This window comes from Nilaparvata lugens, unplaced genomic scaffold (assembly GCF_014356525.2).
Source record: "Nilaparvata lugens isolate BPH unplaced genomic scaffold, ASM1435652v1 scaffold6189, whole genome shotgun sequence".
NCBI classification, from domain to species: Eukaryota; Metazoa; Arthropoda; class Insecta; order Hemiptera; family Delphacidae; genus Nilaparvata; species Nilaparvata lugens.
Window position 1 is genome coordinate 1 of NW_024091949.1, and position 16,790 is coordinate 16,790.

The following is a 16,790-nucleotide window of genomic DNA, read 5'->3' on the forward strand; positions in this document are numbered from 1 at the left end:
TTCAAAGAGGAACATACACCTGTCAAATTTCATGAAAATCTATTGCCGCGTTTCGCCGTAAATGTGCAACATATAAACATTTAAACATTAAGAGAAATGCCAAACCGTCGACTTGAATCTTAGACCTCACTTCGCTCGGTCAATAAACAAGTAGTCAAAATCACTAGTGTACATTGGAGGGATGGCGCATGGAGGGTATTGTAGAAATCTTAAAGAATAGGTTTTACCATACCGTACCTCAAATTAAAAGTCTGATGAACATCACAAGTGATGGTTATTACATAAAAAAGTAACGGCTGTTTCAAAAAGGACGCAAATCCAAGTTTGTGGGAATATATTTTTCCTACAGTTACCTTGAAAAGTGGCCATTGCTGCACTGATTACAGAACGAAAAGAATCACTTTTCCGCTCTAGTGCGGGAAAATTTTTTCCTGCACTCCAGATTTGCAACATGGCAACGCAACATACTTAGTAGGTTATATGGAGCAACAGTGCAGCAAAATGAAAATGAAGTTGGTAAGAGTGACTGGGCTGCTATAGTGAGCAGAGGTGCAACGAAGCACAACGAGCAAATTATTAAGTAGATAACCAAGGACAACGAGGACTTTAGGATTTTAGGATTTAAGGTTTTTATCAATAATAAAATTACACAGAAAAACATTTGATGGATTTCAGGCAATTTTACCCATAATTACCCACTTCTCATATTCAATGGTAACTGTAGGAAAAATTTAATGTGAAATACGTGCGCAAAGTTCCTCTGCTGCACTCAACAAACCATTCCGCCCTCGCCTACGGCTCGGGCGTAAACGTTTCTTTCGGTGCAGCAAACTGTTACTTTGCGCACTAGTTGCACAAATAACTATTTCTGTAAAGGGAATATTTTATTCCCCCAAGTTAATAACAGTTCGCACTACCGTATTCATTGCTAAACCGGCATGCACCATTTTACATTTACTAGTGCTTGTTAGTATTCATCTGTAATCTGTAGTGTCTGTGTGTGTTCAACTATGGTTTTTACAAAGAATGAAAGTTTGTTTATTATTGAAAGTATTGTAGGGCCTTTATTTTTTGACAAATCTGTAGATGGTGTTGTGTATCGCAACCTTATTATTGAACAGTTTATAGGCCTAGCGTTGTTAGAATTAGACGATCGAGATTTGTTGGTTTCAGCAGGATAATGCAACATAACATGCCATACTTCTGCTGAAACGATGAATATGTTACGAGAATTTTTTGACAATTATGATGTGAAAAGGAAAAGGATTGTGGCCGCCAAGATCCCCAAATCTTACTCCAGCTGACTTTTTTCTTTGGGGGAATTTAAGAGTAAGGTTTTTAATAACAATCCTCATACACTTGACGAATTGAAGGCTAATATTAAAAGTGAGATTAAAATCATTTCTGAGCAAACACTACGGAAAGTGGCTGCAAATGCTATGAAACGTTTTCGAACCTGCATTACTAGTGGAGGAAGACATTTTAAACATTTATTGTGAAGTTTTAAAGGTAATTTGAATATAATAAAGGTAATAATTTAATACAGCATAACTTATAATTACTTTAATAACTTAATGTAATAAATTCACATTTACTGAAACTTGCATGTACATCCTTTTTGAAACAGCCGTTAGTTGAGAGAGATACCGTAACCATGTAACAATATGTATGAATTATCTAATTTTTATCCTTGAAGGATAATATGGGATAATAATAAAGGATGAATATGGGAGTTACTTGTATAAAGAGACTTATGACCCAAATACACCTTTCCAAGAGGTTCCTTTATTAAGAAAAGAGAGTCAAAAAGTTCCCAGTAATGTTGTGATTCCAAAATACGAAACTCCTCAGGGAGGTCTTACAGATGGAAAAATCAAGAATATCCTCGAACATATTCCTTATTTAAAGAATTAATTTCGCTGGTTTTATGAGAAACTATTTCAGGAAGGACCCTACACATTTCAACAGGTAGAAGAATTTGTCTATCTGGGAACACTTGTGACAAGTAGTGGGAAAGTCTCAGCAGAGATTAACAACAGGATCATGACGGGAAACAGGGCATACTATGCTAATATCAAGTTGTTCAAATCTCGATTGATATCAAATCATCATTCCTGGACCGAAAATCAAGTGACGAAGCAGTGTGAGATAACATAACCTTATCTTTCGGACAACATTAACATTTTATCAAAATTTTTGGAGAGAAATAGTACAGGCTCAGCCTAGTTTTTCCTCCAATGTCATAATTGTATTATGATTATAGTATTTTATACAATAAATGAAATGAAATAAATATCTAGAGCTGGTACGAAATTACAATTATACAAAGCATTGGTGAGTTACGGATCGGAAACATGGGTGCTTACAGCTGGAGATGTGCAAAGATTGAGAGTTTTTGAAAGGAAGGTAGTGAGAAGAATCATGGGTCCTGTTTTTGAGAATGGTCTTTGGAGAGGAAGAAAAAATTTGGAAATAGAGCAGTTCTTAAACAATGAAGACATTGTGCGGTTTATTAAAGCTGGCAAAATAAGATGGATGGGACATATAGTGAGAATGGGAGATCAAAGAGTAGTGAAATGTATATGGAAGGACAGGATATATAACAGAAGAAGAAAAGGTCGACCGAGAAATAGATGGACGGATGATGTGGAACGAGATCTGAGAACGCTTGGAGTTCGTAACTGGAGGGGGCAGGCCGAGGATCGTGACAGATGGAGAGGCTATGTGAGGGAGGCCAAGGGTTGCAAAGACCTGTAGAGCTGAGGAGTAAGTAAGTAAGTATTTCAGGAAGTGAAATCAAAGAAAAAGTCAAAGAGAGAGAAAAACTTGTAAACTAACAAAGTACGGTAACTGAACTATATAATATCGAGCGGGCTCTATTTTTCCATGTAGGCCATTTCAAATATGCAATCACCATTGAAATCTTATTGTTGTTTCATAAGATTCCAATGCTAAGTACAAATTTTAAATAGCCTACATGAAAATATAGAGCCTGCCGAATATTATTTATTGTTTTATAAGTTTTACAAAAATCTCACTACAAATACATAATCTCATTACAATAATTGATTTTCTCATAGGAGAGAGAGGAAGTTGTAACTCTAAAGGGCCCTACACACCTACGGATTTGGCCTGTCTTGGCTCGGGTCGGGAGAAATCTTTGAGTGTGTAGGCGATTTTATTGCGAGCCGAGCCAGGCCAAATCCGTCCAGAGCTACTGGCGCGGCTCGGGCGAAATCCGTGAGTGTGGAGGCTCTCCCGGCCGCGTGCGTGTAGTTACCAAAAATCGAAATCGAGATAGCAAAATTTTGATTTCAGATTCGGATTCAGCGCCCTCGAACTAGTTAAATAGTTTGCGGGAACTCTAAAATAGTCGAAAATAAAAACTCTGTGAGCACTTCATTGTTATTAATGAAGAATTCTATTTCTATGAAGAATTTGGTTCAAGCTATAGCAAGAAAGTGCTAGTACTGTACAATAATAATACCAGTGTTCCCCCAAAATTTTTATTAGCTGTAGAATAAACATAATTCAATTCTTTATTCAATAAAAATGAACTTATTTTTGTCTACTTGTGTGAAATTTCATTGAGGAAGCTGAAATTGAATCACAATCTTTTCGTCTCTATTTTACAGGATAATATTGAGTACCGGTATGACAACGTTTTCAAATCAATGAATTGTCATAGTATTTCAAATACTATCTTACATAAGATGTAAAGAGTTCTATACTGTACTTATTGGGAGCTGGTTGAGGCTTTACAGTATCAAGTATGAACATCCAATTCTCTATCTACTGCTACGCTGTGTGAATTAAGAGTTGATGTGTGTCTGTGTGAGAGAGAGAGATTGATTGATTTTATTGATAGTGTGCTAGGTCTCGACAGACCCATTGCACAAAAACAGCATTGCAAATATATATCCAGATAATTAAACAGTATTAATAATGCAATTAAGAAAAAGAAAAATTATTAGATAATTGGAAAATGACAGATTAATTGTTATAATTATGAGAAAATATCAGAAAGCTCTGTCCAGGAGGAAGAGAGAATAGAGAAAAATGAGGGAACAGGGAGAAGAGATGAAGAAGAAAAGTAAAACATATACATATATTAAAAAGAAACTACAAATAAAGCACATTTACTTTTAAGTGGCGTTGAAAGATCTGATAATGAAACTGCACTTCAGCGGACCTCAAAAAGCCTACTAGTCCAGCCAATATAGAAATAAAAAAGGGGGTGTGCTTGCAATTTATCTTGTAGTTCTGATTTTTTAATATATTATTTGGGTACATAAGAGGAGTCCAAACCCAATTTCTTCATGCAAAATTTCCTTGTGCTGGATACAGGGTAGCCCAACAACCTTGTATTTTCGGGTCATTTTCGAGTTTTCAGCTATTTCTGCCAAATCTCGTAATCGGACAGAAAAATTTGCTCTCGCCTTTTTTTAGATCATGAAATTCTGAATAAAATGAGATCATTCGGAACCCTTTATCTCCAATGAGTACTAAGTTATGATTTTTCAAAAATGAGTGAAATTTGAAGGAAAAATCAATTTTGATGAATTTCAGTTTTTGATCAACAATATTTTCCGATTGTCAACATTTAGATGTATAATTCAAAATCCCTCTGGGCGTAGTTTTTTGCTCTACAATCTGAGATCAGGGAGAGCGCTATATCTCAAATAGATTTCCAGGTAGGCCTACACCTGACAACAATGCTCCTTGTATTGTGAAAAACACCCAATTTTCAGCTTCAACCATCATCACCAACTACATTGTCCTCACATTGATATTTTGCACTGAAATACATCAAAATTGATTTTTCCTTCAAATTTCACTCATTTTTGAAAAATCATCACTCAGTACTCATTGGAGATAAAGAGTTCCGAATGATCTCATTTTATTCAGAATTTCATGATCTAAAAAAAAGGCAAGAGCAAATTTTTCTGTCCGATCACAACATTTGGCAGAAATAGCTGAAAATGAGCCGAAAATACAAGGTTTTTGGGCCACTCTGTATCTAGCACAAGGAAATTGTGCATGAAGAAATTGGTTTTGGACTCCTCTTATGTACCCAAATGATATATTAAAAAATCAGAACTACAATATAAATTGCATGCACCAATATTATATATATTGTGTATATTATAGTGACTGGACTATAGTGAATTCACATCCGTCAGAGAGAGTTTTGGCATTTCTCTTAATGTTTAAATGTTCATATGTTGCGCATTTACAGCGAAACACGGTGATAGATTTTCATGAAATTTGACAATCATGTATGTTTCTTTTTTTAATTGCGCGTCGACGTATATACAAGGTTTTTTGGAAATTTTGCATTTTAAGGATAATATAAAAGGAAAAAGGAGCCTCCTTCATACGCCAATATTAGAGTTAAAATCAGACTATAGAATTATTCATCATAAATCAGCTGACAACTGATTACACAGATGTGTGGAGAAGCCAGTCTATTGCTGTATTTCCATAAGGTCTATAGTTTCAATCAGGTACTTTTGGATGAGAATACTGCGTGAGGTCTACTGTCCACAGAACTACTAGTCTATAGATGCTCGTCCATTGCAACAGGTTCATACTTCGTAGGGCCGTCTCCGGCCGATCAAGTTTTCGATCTGAATTGAATGGGATTTTCCGGCTCTATCCGGCCGAAGTTGAGCTGAGACAACATCATCCTAACTTGAAAATTTTTTCACAGTCTTGTCTGTTTTTGTTTTTTGAACTTGTTTTTTTTATGAAGTTTCAACTATGGACAATGAAAAGTTGATAAGCTTGGTTCAAGAGCATGTTCCATTGTGGGATATGTGAGACAAAAGACATCATTGTCGTGATGTTCAAAGGAATCTGTGGACAAAGATTGCTGAACAAATAGGATTTGAAGGTAAGATTATTGTAATAAATAAATAATTTAGTTGATATTTGTTTATTCAATTTTTAAAATCTCAATATAATCATTGTTTATGAAAAATTTTGGTGGCTTTGATAGTAGCTAATTCAATAATTGGCAACCAGCCAACTACTGAACTAGACTGACGAAAACGGTTCCAATGGACAACCGTGTTTGGCCGAATTAACGGCCGGCAGATTTGCCCGATCCAATGGCCAAATGGATGGGTTGAATACGGTTTCAGTGGACGGTTAGCCTAAACAAGAAAAAAACCGGGACACTACAAAAGCGCCTCCCAGTCGTTTATGTATGGGTAGACTCCCAGTCTGCCATATAAATAACAAAGTGTACGGTCTGTGTACAGTAAATTGTTCCAGTTATAATAGTAAATTGTTCCATCACGTGACTAGTGCAAAATGTTCCCATGGAACGCCATTTGAAAATCGTTGGTTCAAGCTTTTGGCGCGCACATATTAAGTTGATTTACACTAAAATGAGTCGTTTACTAGCTGCGTGAATGAAGAAAGGCTGTTTTACAAACCTACCGTCTAGAAAAGTGTGAATTTATTTTATTCCATTACTCTCAAATTTGCTATCGAGAAAAATTCATCTAATGAATGGTTATCAAAGTCAAACATCATATTGTTGGTTATGTATTCTATGCTATGGTAAACAGAATATCAGCGCATGCACAAAGAAGCATGCAGACTACAATAATCGACCAATGAGAGCTCAGATAGTTGGAACCGTTGCTTACGAAACGTTGCTTACGAAACTACATTAGATCTTTAGTAGATCTTCTGTAGATCTTTAGTAGGCACTGTTGGAACTGTTCCAAGTCGGACAATTTACCACACTTCGACTGTGTGGCAGAAAGTTGGAACTGGAACAGAATCTGTCAAAATTCCTCCCATGGAACGTGGAACTTTTTACTCGGTAAATTGTGAATCGGACAATTTACCACATTCCATGTTCATAGAACGGGCCCAAAGTTGATTTTTATTTTTGCCTTTCCCGACAGATTGAGACACATTTGAAAAGCCGATAGATTGGCTCACATTCCTGAGTAGACCCAGTTTGTTGTATGTTGGAAAACGACCTAATTTGTCGTCAACCCAGTTTGTCACGGTTCTTATGGTACCAAACCAACCGACCTTGATTTTTGTTTTTGTCTTGTCTTTGCTTTCATAATCAGAAATTCAGATAATATTATAACTCCATTAATTAAGTAGTAATGTTGAAGTTTAACAAGACATTTCTTAATTCGTCATCATTATATCTTACATAATTCAGCCCAATTTTTTCAATAGACTGAAATTCCTTGTTTTCTTTCAATCTTCCAATTTCTGTTGTTTTCTGAATCTTCCATATTGACGTTTCGTATGAATGAAGGAATGTAAAAAGCAAAACCTCTTACCATTATTTATAATCTAATAAATTCTGTTATTTAACTCATATCAAATTAATTTTATTAGGATCGTTGGAAAAAGGTTGGTAATTATCCAAGTTGAAAACTTTTTCTACTATATAATATTATAGGTTATCTCACAACTGTTATAGTGTATTCTCTTGCATTATTCTTATAGATTTTTATTTATGTATGACTGAGTACCAGATATTATATATTGTCATTTATTGAAACAGATCATCATTCCAGGGTTAAATGTTAACAGGGCCTACTTATTTAGTATAATAGTCTGCGGAATATCGATAGAGGAGGTCAAGACGATTTCAAATACTGTAACTTTATAATTATAGCCTATAACATTGTTAACAATATTTTAAGGATTAGCTGAGCAATCATACATACTTGAAATGAAGTGCCCGCTATGACTTTTTAACGGTTAGGTGCATTTATTATTTTGAGATAAAGATGAAGTTAGGTTCAAAGTAGGTTCGAGCACTTTTTTCTTTCCAATGATCTATTGCTATTACCAAACTTGTAATTCAAGAATTTTTATTATTAGCTGACCAGTTACCAACTTTCTTAGTACTTAGGCCTAACTAGAGTAAACTATCATTAGTAGTAGTATACTGGAAATTATTTCCAATTGAACTTTTATAGATTCAGTGTAAGTATATTCCCTTCATGTTAAAGTTGTTTTTTTATGAGTGTTTAAAATCTACCAGAAAAGCGTAAAAATCTTAGCAATTCCATGTGGTCAAGTGCAACCTTGACCCTGCATTTCTCTAAATTTTTGCTCTGCTGAGCAGAAAGAATGTAATTGATTCTTATATGAGTGATCTCACATTGGTGAACATTCACATAAAACTATTGTATTTTCTTTCTGCTTAGCAGAAATTTATTTACATGAATCAAATACAAATAATCATGCTACTAATATTTTTATTTTTCATTTCTGGTAGCTTGTATTATATTTACTTGTTCTATTCTACATATTTAAAAAAAATATGTTAAATATTTTTAGTGGGTGTTTTTAAAATTTCGTAATAAAAGCTCTAAGCTTGGCAAAACTTATGTACCCAACCACAGACTATATTATCACATTTTGTAGTAGATACAGGTTTATTCAGTGAAACTGAAAGAGTTCTGAAGGGTTCCAAAATTCTGAATCGAGAAGTGAGGCTTGTTGCTCCGTAACTCTATCGTTTGCTATTATTATTGGATAACAAAAATTCTAATATCAGTTATAATTGTATATCCATGTGCCTTTTATTATACAGGTCAAGGATCAAGCACCATGCCGGCAGCCAATCTAAATATAGCAGTTGTTTGTTCCAGCAACATGAATAGGAGTATGGAAGCTCATGCGTTTCTAAGGTTTTAAGTATAAATATTTTTCATCCATTAGTAAGATGACTATCATTATTACTGATTAATTCATTTTATTTTGCTGCGGATGATGGTTCCATAGGCTTCATCGCATATTAATACGGTGAGCTCTGAACCACCAGGAATTGGTTTAAAAGCTAAGACTTCAACGATATGGGTGTCTTGGACGCACTGAATTTTTTGCTCGTTAATCGGGTGCAGTGTCTTTTATAAGGTAAACTATCCGGTCGCAATATAAGAAACTATGCATTCTGAAGATGACGCCAAAAATAAATTCAGCGCGTCTAAAGCTCATAGCACACAGGAGGTACGCGCGCTCCTCGCAAATTGACATTTGCATTAACGGAAGCGCGGTGTGCCCATTCCAACTTACTCAAATACTAAGTATTCAACCGGAATATTTTTAGTTTTATATGTAGGCCTATAGTTGGGGCTCAACTTGTATTGAGCAGAAACTCTTCAATGAAACCTAATAAAGCACGAACTTTGCTTATCTGATGTGACTACGAGGACATGTACTTCATACTTCTCTCCTTATTCATGACCAGATTACTGGATTGACTGTGTCAGAAAGTGGACCTGACTTGGTCCTTGTCGTAGAGTTGACATATAAACTGTCAATAATAATTATACACTCTTTTACGTCTGTCAACTTAGTGAAACATATAACAATATAAAACATTTCAATCCTCAAACTAATGAAAATGAAAAAAAAAACAAGTTTCAGAGGTTGTGGTTTGGAAATTTTATAGATTACAATAATTATATAATTATAATGTCGCAAATCTATTTTACAAGATTTTTATAAAATTCAATAAATCCTCTAATATATAGGCTAATCTTGGAAGGTGCATTTTTCGAAGTGGAGGTGGATTGTGTTTGTCAGTCTCGAGAGTTTTATTTTATTGTGTGTCAGAGAGTTTTCCTTTATTTCTGGCTTTAACTCAGGTTATTCTCTATATTATTATATCTTCTATGATATAGCCTACTATGCCAACTTCAAAGTATTTTTATTCCTATCCCACTTTCTGCACTTGGAGAGCGATTTGTGCACTGTTCAGTTTAAAACTGCATAGGAAGATTATCCGCTCAAATGCAGTTCAATTTATTCAAATTGCTTGGCTATTCAGACATACCGGTACTGAACCAACTCTTAAAAACAAATGTAAAAGTTCGTACAATTGTTTGTGTTCGCATATATATCGAAAACTACGCGTCTTAAGAACATAAAAATATTATACAAACAACATAATAGTTACACAATTTTCTTCAAGTTTCATTCGAAATTTTTTACATCGTTCTTAGTTTCTTGATAGCCGCTAATAATTGTGACATTTTTGAAAAACGCATTTGCCTCCACTTTTTGGTTTTATAGTTTTAAACGACCAATGAATAAAATCCGTGCTGATTGTGAGCTTATAGAGCATTAAATTCTCTTTAATATTATGTATATAATGTCACTATTCTATTAATTTCCAAAACGACTGTTTGTGTGAAATCTTTAGTTTTGCAACAATAGCCTAGATCAGTTGATAGAGAAATCTTGAGTGAATGTTTGGAACCCAATTTTTGACATGTCAGTTTTGTTAGGATAGGACTAGTAAGGAGGTGATTTCAAAAGTCCTCATCCCTATCACTTACTATCCCAAATAGTCTACCCCCTCCCTCACTATCTCATGTTTACCTCCTTACTATCCCAAATAATAATAATATCGTGTGACCTGGCTGGCTCAGGTCTGGTGTCAAGAGTTCTCAGGTCGCAACTGATCAATTTCAGGGCCTCCGACATGACCTAACGACTGCTTTTTAGGCAGCCAGGACCGGCGGCTTAACGTGTCTATCCGAAACACGGGAGTGGCCCGAGAAAAATATCTTACACTGGCTGGGATTCGAACCAGGGCCTTTGGATTTTAAAGCCAGCATCTAATCCACTCGACTACGGCTACTCCACACTATCCCAAATAGAGCTGTGGGGTCAAAAATTGCATCCATACATTTTCATCATTTTAATCTTCTTTTGAGCATTTGTTGTTTGCACTTCTTTGCCATTCCAGAACCATTCGATAGTTTTAATGTGAAAAGTAATAAATTATAACTCTTGACGCAACCCATCCGGCCTTGCTGGTATTGGTGAAGAGGAAAGTTTTTCCAAAAAGATTGATAATTTGTTTTCTTTTGATGTGTGTATAAAACAGATTTTGTTATTGCGGATGATGCCCACATGAGCTTTTTGCTTGTGCTTGGGTAATGGGAAGTGCGCGGGTGATTTATGAGTTGATCAAGGCATCCTCTACTTCCGAAATGCAGAACTATTTTTGTTGTAGGAAATTGATAATGCTAGATTATTTTTGTGAATCATCTTAAAAAATACTTTTCATCTATTCGCATTCTAACGCCAGCATCTTTATAGCATTGTGTTTCCGAATCTTATGACAAATAGCTTTTCGCAGAATGTGATGCTCATATTATGAATCTTGGGACATGGTGATTATATTGACGTCTTTTCAAGACTAAATTTTGGCCCTCTATTGTAGTTGAATCACCTGTCAATGAATTGAAACTGTTCTGAAAACTTGAATTTACATTTTCTTGTTAATCCATTAATCATTTCCTTGTCTAATTCAATATGAGATTGAATTGATCATTTCCATTAAAATAATTATTGTCTGAACTTGAAAATGATCGGTATGAATTGGATTTGTGCCTCATAAACTTTGATTGTCCTGAATTTCAACCCAGTGGTGGCCGTATGTTTAGCTTTAAGATAGGTATTTAAAGTTGTACAATTCGTGGTTGCATTATAATAATTTCAATTTTTCAGCAAAAAGGGCTTCAAAGTCCGCTCATTTGGAACTGGTGACAAGGTGAAATTACCTGGAACTGGACCCGACAGGCCAAATGTATACGACTTCAGTTGCACCTATGATGAAATCTACCAGGATCTCTTAAACAAAGACAAAACTTTGTATCCTTTTTATTAGCTTGAAATTTTGAATTTTGCAAGAGTATCAATCTTCATGGAAAACTAATTAAGATTTAGTAAGATTTGTAGTACAAAATGCTTACATGTGAAAGTCACAAAGGCTCATCCACACATATTCCAGTTTGGCTGACGGCCGGCTGTCACGTGTGGACCAAACCATGAGACAAAACAGAATAACCCCTAATGAAACATGTCATATTATCATAATGTGGGCCGGCCATTAACCAGACTGAAGGTCGATCTCTATACGTATTGAGGTACCTTAAGTGAATGAAAGGAAGTACCAGATTTATTAATATCAACAATAAATATTGAAAACTGAAAAGCAACTACACTGATATAAGAACTGAAAAGCTACTGCATACACTGATCCAATCATAATATTGATGTATAAAGAATAATACGTGTACTCTTCAAGTGCATAATTTTTTCAGTAACATTGATTATTAAATTAGTTATTTTTTACTTACAGTTTCTTGTGAACGACAAGCGACAACTGCTCTTAATAGTATCTTGCATCGCATCTAGAAGGTAACATTAAATACTCTGGTTTCTTAACACTTAGGCCTACCTATGTCGAGAATGTTATTCCTTAATCAAACTTCTCAGTTATACTCAAAATGGACTACTCAACATGATTGACAGAAATAGGAGGATAAAGCCAAAACCAGAAAGATTTCAGCTGTGTAAAGAAAAGTTTGACATTGTCGTTACCTGCGAAGAGAGAGTTTATGACCAAGTAGTGGAATGTAGGTATTTTTCTTCAACTCTCCCAATTTCTCTTTCAGATGTGTTGTCTTTTCCCCTATCTGAACCGGATGTATGGTCAATCATCCCGTTCAAGTACCTCATGCTGTTGCCAATGATTCATAGAGATGGAGGGGATTATCATATCTTTTATCTAATAGAATCATTACTATACTTTCAAATTAAAATGCTTAATCGTATTTCAAGAACTTTTTATGAAATGGAATGACAGACGCATTAAGAATCTGAATGTCGTTAACTAATTAAAATACACAAATTTATGATTATTTTGTATCAACCAACAACCAAAAAACTCAAAGGGAAGGAAAATAATATACGGTACTTGAATTATTATGAAAATGAAAAAGATTTTATTCATCCAATCAATGTACAATAACAGAAAAGTCATTTAAAGAAGTAGTTAAAATTGTAACTGATCATTCAGATTAGATAAGTTATCTCTTGGTACTTCTGACCGATAGGTGACATTTTGGACTGCCCAACTAAATTTAAAATCTACCTTATACTGTTGATAAGATCCACTTAGGTCTGGGACTTGAGCCTCTCCAATTTAGTTTAAACCCTCTATTAGAGACCTGCGTACACGTGTGTGAATCGTGTGCCAGGACGACCGTTAAATTGAGTAATTAGAGCACTGCTTGAAAATGGTGTTGCTCCTGTCATCGTCCTGTACACGATTCGCACCTGTGTGCGCAAGGCTTGTTATGTGAGTGAATTTTTCCTCGTGTTTAATTCCAAGAAAATAACCTAGCCTAAATGAAAAATATTAAGGTAGCGATGCTCTGCATTCAAATAAATATTTTATTTGAAGCTTAGTAGGTATTTTTTGGTTGTATTTATTGACCGTTCATAAATTATCAAGTTACATGTTGTTTCTGAGTCCTCATGATTGGTAATTGTGTTTTCAGATCAATACTGGAGACTACCGTATGAAAATGGTTGATGAGGTTGGACATGTGGCTTTGTTGTGATTTAATAAGTTGTTGGAAGCAGCAGGAATCAGACATAATTGCGCCTTAATGCTGTTGTATTGTTAAGAAAAATGTTTTCGGGCATTGAGGGATTTCATACCCCCGATTTAAAGAATAATGAGATCGTAATCTATTCATCGTTATTTTTTTCACATGAAATCCAGGTGTCTTTGATTACACTATTCACATAACACTTGTAATTTGTTAATCGAGAAAAGTTTGCTTCAAACTCCATTGCTGTTCTGATTTGGATGATTATTTTACTCATACCTGAAGCATTAATGCTGCAGTGATATCATGTTTAATTGATAATTTAGTCGGTTCTGAACAAACCTGGACTAATAACTGGACGATTTCAGTTGTGGAAGATTGCATTAACTGTATCTATTCTAACAAAAATTGTCAATGATAGTCAATTTGAAAATTACGAGGGCAGTTTGGAAAGCTTCCGACCTAAGCTTGAAGATGACAACACTCGTAAACAGATCTGGTGTATAGTTACTGAAATGTGTGCCATTTTGAATGCATAGTATTTATGTTAATATTGTTCGAGTAAGTCGATGTTTGCTCACTACAGACCAAAACTTGTTCAATTTAAACTCTGTTGGCGCAGTTTAGGCACCAATTTATTTCTTCAGATAATATTCGAGTCCGTTACTTACCATTCAGAACTGAAATTCGTGGACTGTTTAGGAGTACAACTTGGGTCTTTAAAATAAATACTACGCCTCCAAAATGGTTTAATTTTTAGTGCCTAACTACAAAATATGACTAAGAAGATCTTGTTCAATAGGTTGTCATCTTCATGGTTAGTTCGGAAACATTTAAAACTGCCTTCGTATAGGTAGGCTACTATATAGTGACTAGTAAGCCACTCAATATGGCATGGTTTGTCAAGCTTTACCCTTGTTACTTCAAGTTAATTCCAGTCAGTCTCTCTTGGTAAACCGTGAAATTTCAGAAGTTTTCTCAAGTATTTTTCTAGTATTCTACGATGAGGACTTCTTGGAAGAATATAATTATGGAAAATAAGGCTTGATAAGAAGTTACTATACTACATTCTATTTGTTGATTTTCGCAAATTTTCACTCTACTACAAATTGGAAATTCAGGAGTAGTATTTCTCTCGAGAATTTTTCAATAAATAGCCTTAACTCAAAGAGGATGTTCCACCTTTAAACCAGTCCTCACTCAAAAATGGCCAAATCATCTTAAAATGAAAAATGTCTGAAATAAGAGTAGGGCCAATGAACCCAATAACTCATATTAACTGAAACTTTGTATAATTGAATGGCCACTTATGTTGATGAAATTCAAGTAAATGCTACATAAAATCGATAGAAATGATCTCTGACAAATTCCACAAATTTAGAGAGATAATGCTCTCCATGCTATATGCGACTTTATTAAGAATCCACTCTATTACAATCGAATATAGTTTTGATGCAAAATATAGGATCCAAAAATTTTCAATAGGACCTAGATATGGATCTAGATAGCTCCTCCGCACAGATTTGAGGGATTTCAACCTCCTGATCCCTCTCAAACACCTGGATCTCAGTGAGCGACTGATTAGTCTTTCAAATTTAGGTTTTATTACTCTCGGGCCCCTCTTAATGTTCTGATGGTTGTGTAACAGTTATTGTCATAATCATTGAACGATGAGTGATTTTTTCAAGATACTTATGTACATTTTAATGTTATGTTTTATAGTTTTTGACAATTATTTATTGACTTTTATAGGGAATTCTTGGAGAAATTTTCAGTCTATAACTTCTAAAAATATGGATTTATTTAGATGATCTATCATAGACAAGCCTTATTGTTCTAATCAATATTTTAGGAATATCCTAGTCTTATTCAAATAAGCATTTAAAAGGCGTTCCAATGTCATAATAAGAGGTCAAGCTTTGGCCAAAACTCAATTTTTCATCAAATTTTGTCCATCTTTTTAATGATAATGATTTAATCAAATCAGAATTAAAGCTCAAGATTTTTTTTCAATATTAGTTCAAAGGCCTGGAATATTTTCTATCTATCAACCTTCCAAATTTGAAATTGTAAATTTACTTTCAGTTATCCTTTTCTGAGCGCAAATAGTTTTGCACAATAAACATGAATTACTTTAGAAAATCATTTCAATTGAATTTTTGAAGCAGAAGTTTTAGGGTAATGTAAGGATTTTACATGTTCAATGTTAGGTGACACTAGAAAGAAATGGCTGTTTAGAGAGCATATTGTTAGAACGTTATTCAGAGAAAGTCCTTAGATGCTCTTCGTTCTAGAGCAAGGTAGAGGATTGATTCTTTACCGTCCGTATAACATGAATTATACAAATATAATTTTACGGATGAAATTTCTATTGATAGATATAATTGTTCATTAGTAGCCGTACCATTGTAACCATTCTATATACATAAATTACATTCTATATTGTATAAATCACTAAATTGACGATTCTATACTCTGATAAGAATATCTGGGAAGCTTTTCAAAACAAAACTATCCATTTCAGACTCTTTCATGAATAAAAATTACCTTTTTATGTCTTGAAATTTTCATTGAGTTGATAACAAATTGAAATTCCATAAATAAATTGTTTAATTTTTCTGCAATGCGGAACTCTTATAGAAGACGGTGGTAACTTTCTAAATCAATCCCCACGAGTCACTGTGTTTGCCAATCAGCATGTTTTTCAGTAGGAATCTTTGCAATTTCCAAAATGTTGAGGTGCGTACAGACTTACGCGCTGCGCCTCACACAAACGGAACGCGAGCAGTACCTAAGATGATCGCAGGTCGCGCGATTCCAGTTCGCGGGCAAAGAACTGTCAAGCTCCCGCCGACAACATTGGAGCACGTGGCAGGTTAGCGCTCTGATCTCCATTACCGTACTCAGCGAATAATGGTTTGAGAAACGCGTTTGCCGCGCTGTGCGAATTCTGAACGCAGCTAAGTATATCTTAAAATCATTTATAAATTGATACATACAAAATCATTCTCAATTATGAATGATTGGGAAGGAACAACAGGCTTAAAGCCTAAAACTGTTTCTTTTCCAAATTTAGATAGAAATTGTCCAAAAATAATGTGATGAATCTTGACATTATTTACAAAATATAACGTTACAACTTTCGTCCGAATGAAACTTGATTAATTTTTGTCTCTGGCAGCTCTCCATTACATTCATTTTTATCGTGCTGCGCCAGTTGGTTTTAGAGCTACCTTTATTCGAGTTCTTGAACTCTATAGTCTGTTCTGGAGCCCGAGAGACGATTTACTATACAAACATGCGCGTTTGAGATTGGATCTTGGAGCAACAAGACGGATTCACAGTAGCTACCCAACATCTTTGTTATAGACTGAACTGAAT

General features: G+C 34.7%; 1 protein-coding gene across 3 annotated transcripts; it reads left to right on the top strand.

Annotated features, from left to right (window-relative positions):
* The first annotated feature begins 7,025 nt into the window (after window positions 1-7,025).
* LOC111047431 (RNA polymerase II subunit A C-terminal domain phosphatase SSU72) lies at window positions 7,026-15,962 on the top strand. 3 transcript variants are annotated; one of them, XM_039445120.1, is made up of 5 exons: window positions 7,026-7,392; window positions 8,588-8,684; window positions 11,518-11,661; window positions 12,289-12,428; window positions 13,356-15,962. In XM_039445120.1, the coding sequence occupies exons 2-5, from the start codon at window positions 8,605-8,607 to the stop codon at window positions 13,388-13,390; spliced, it is 399 nt and encodes a 132-aa protein (XP_039301054.1). In that variant the 5' UTR covers window positions 7,026-7,392; window positions 8,588-8,604; the 3' UTR covers window positions 13,391-15,962. The 3 variants fall into 3 exon arrangements, with proteins under 3 accessions (XP_039301054.1, XP_039301056.1, XP_039301055.1); XM_039445122.1 differs by lacking the exon at window positions 7,026-7,392 and adding an exon at window positions 7,620-7,745; XM_039445121.1 differs by lacking the exon at window positions 7,026-7,392 and adding an exon at window positions 7,939-7,974.
* The last annotated feature ends 828 nt before the right edge of the window (window positions 15,963-16,790 follow it).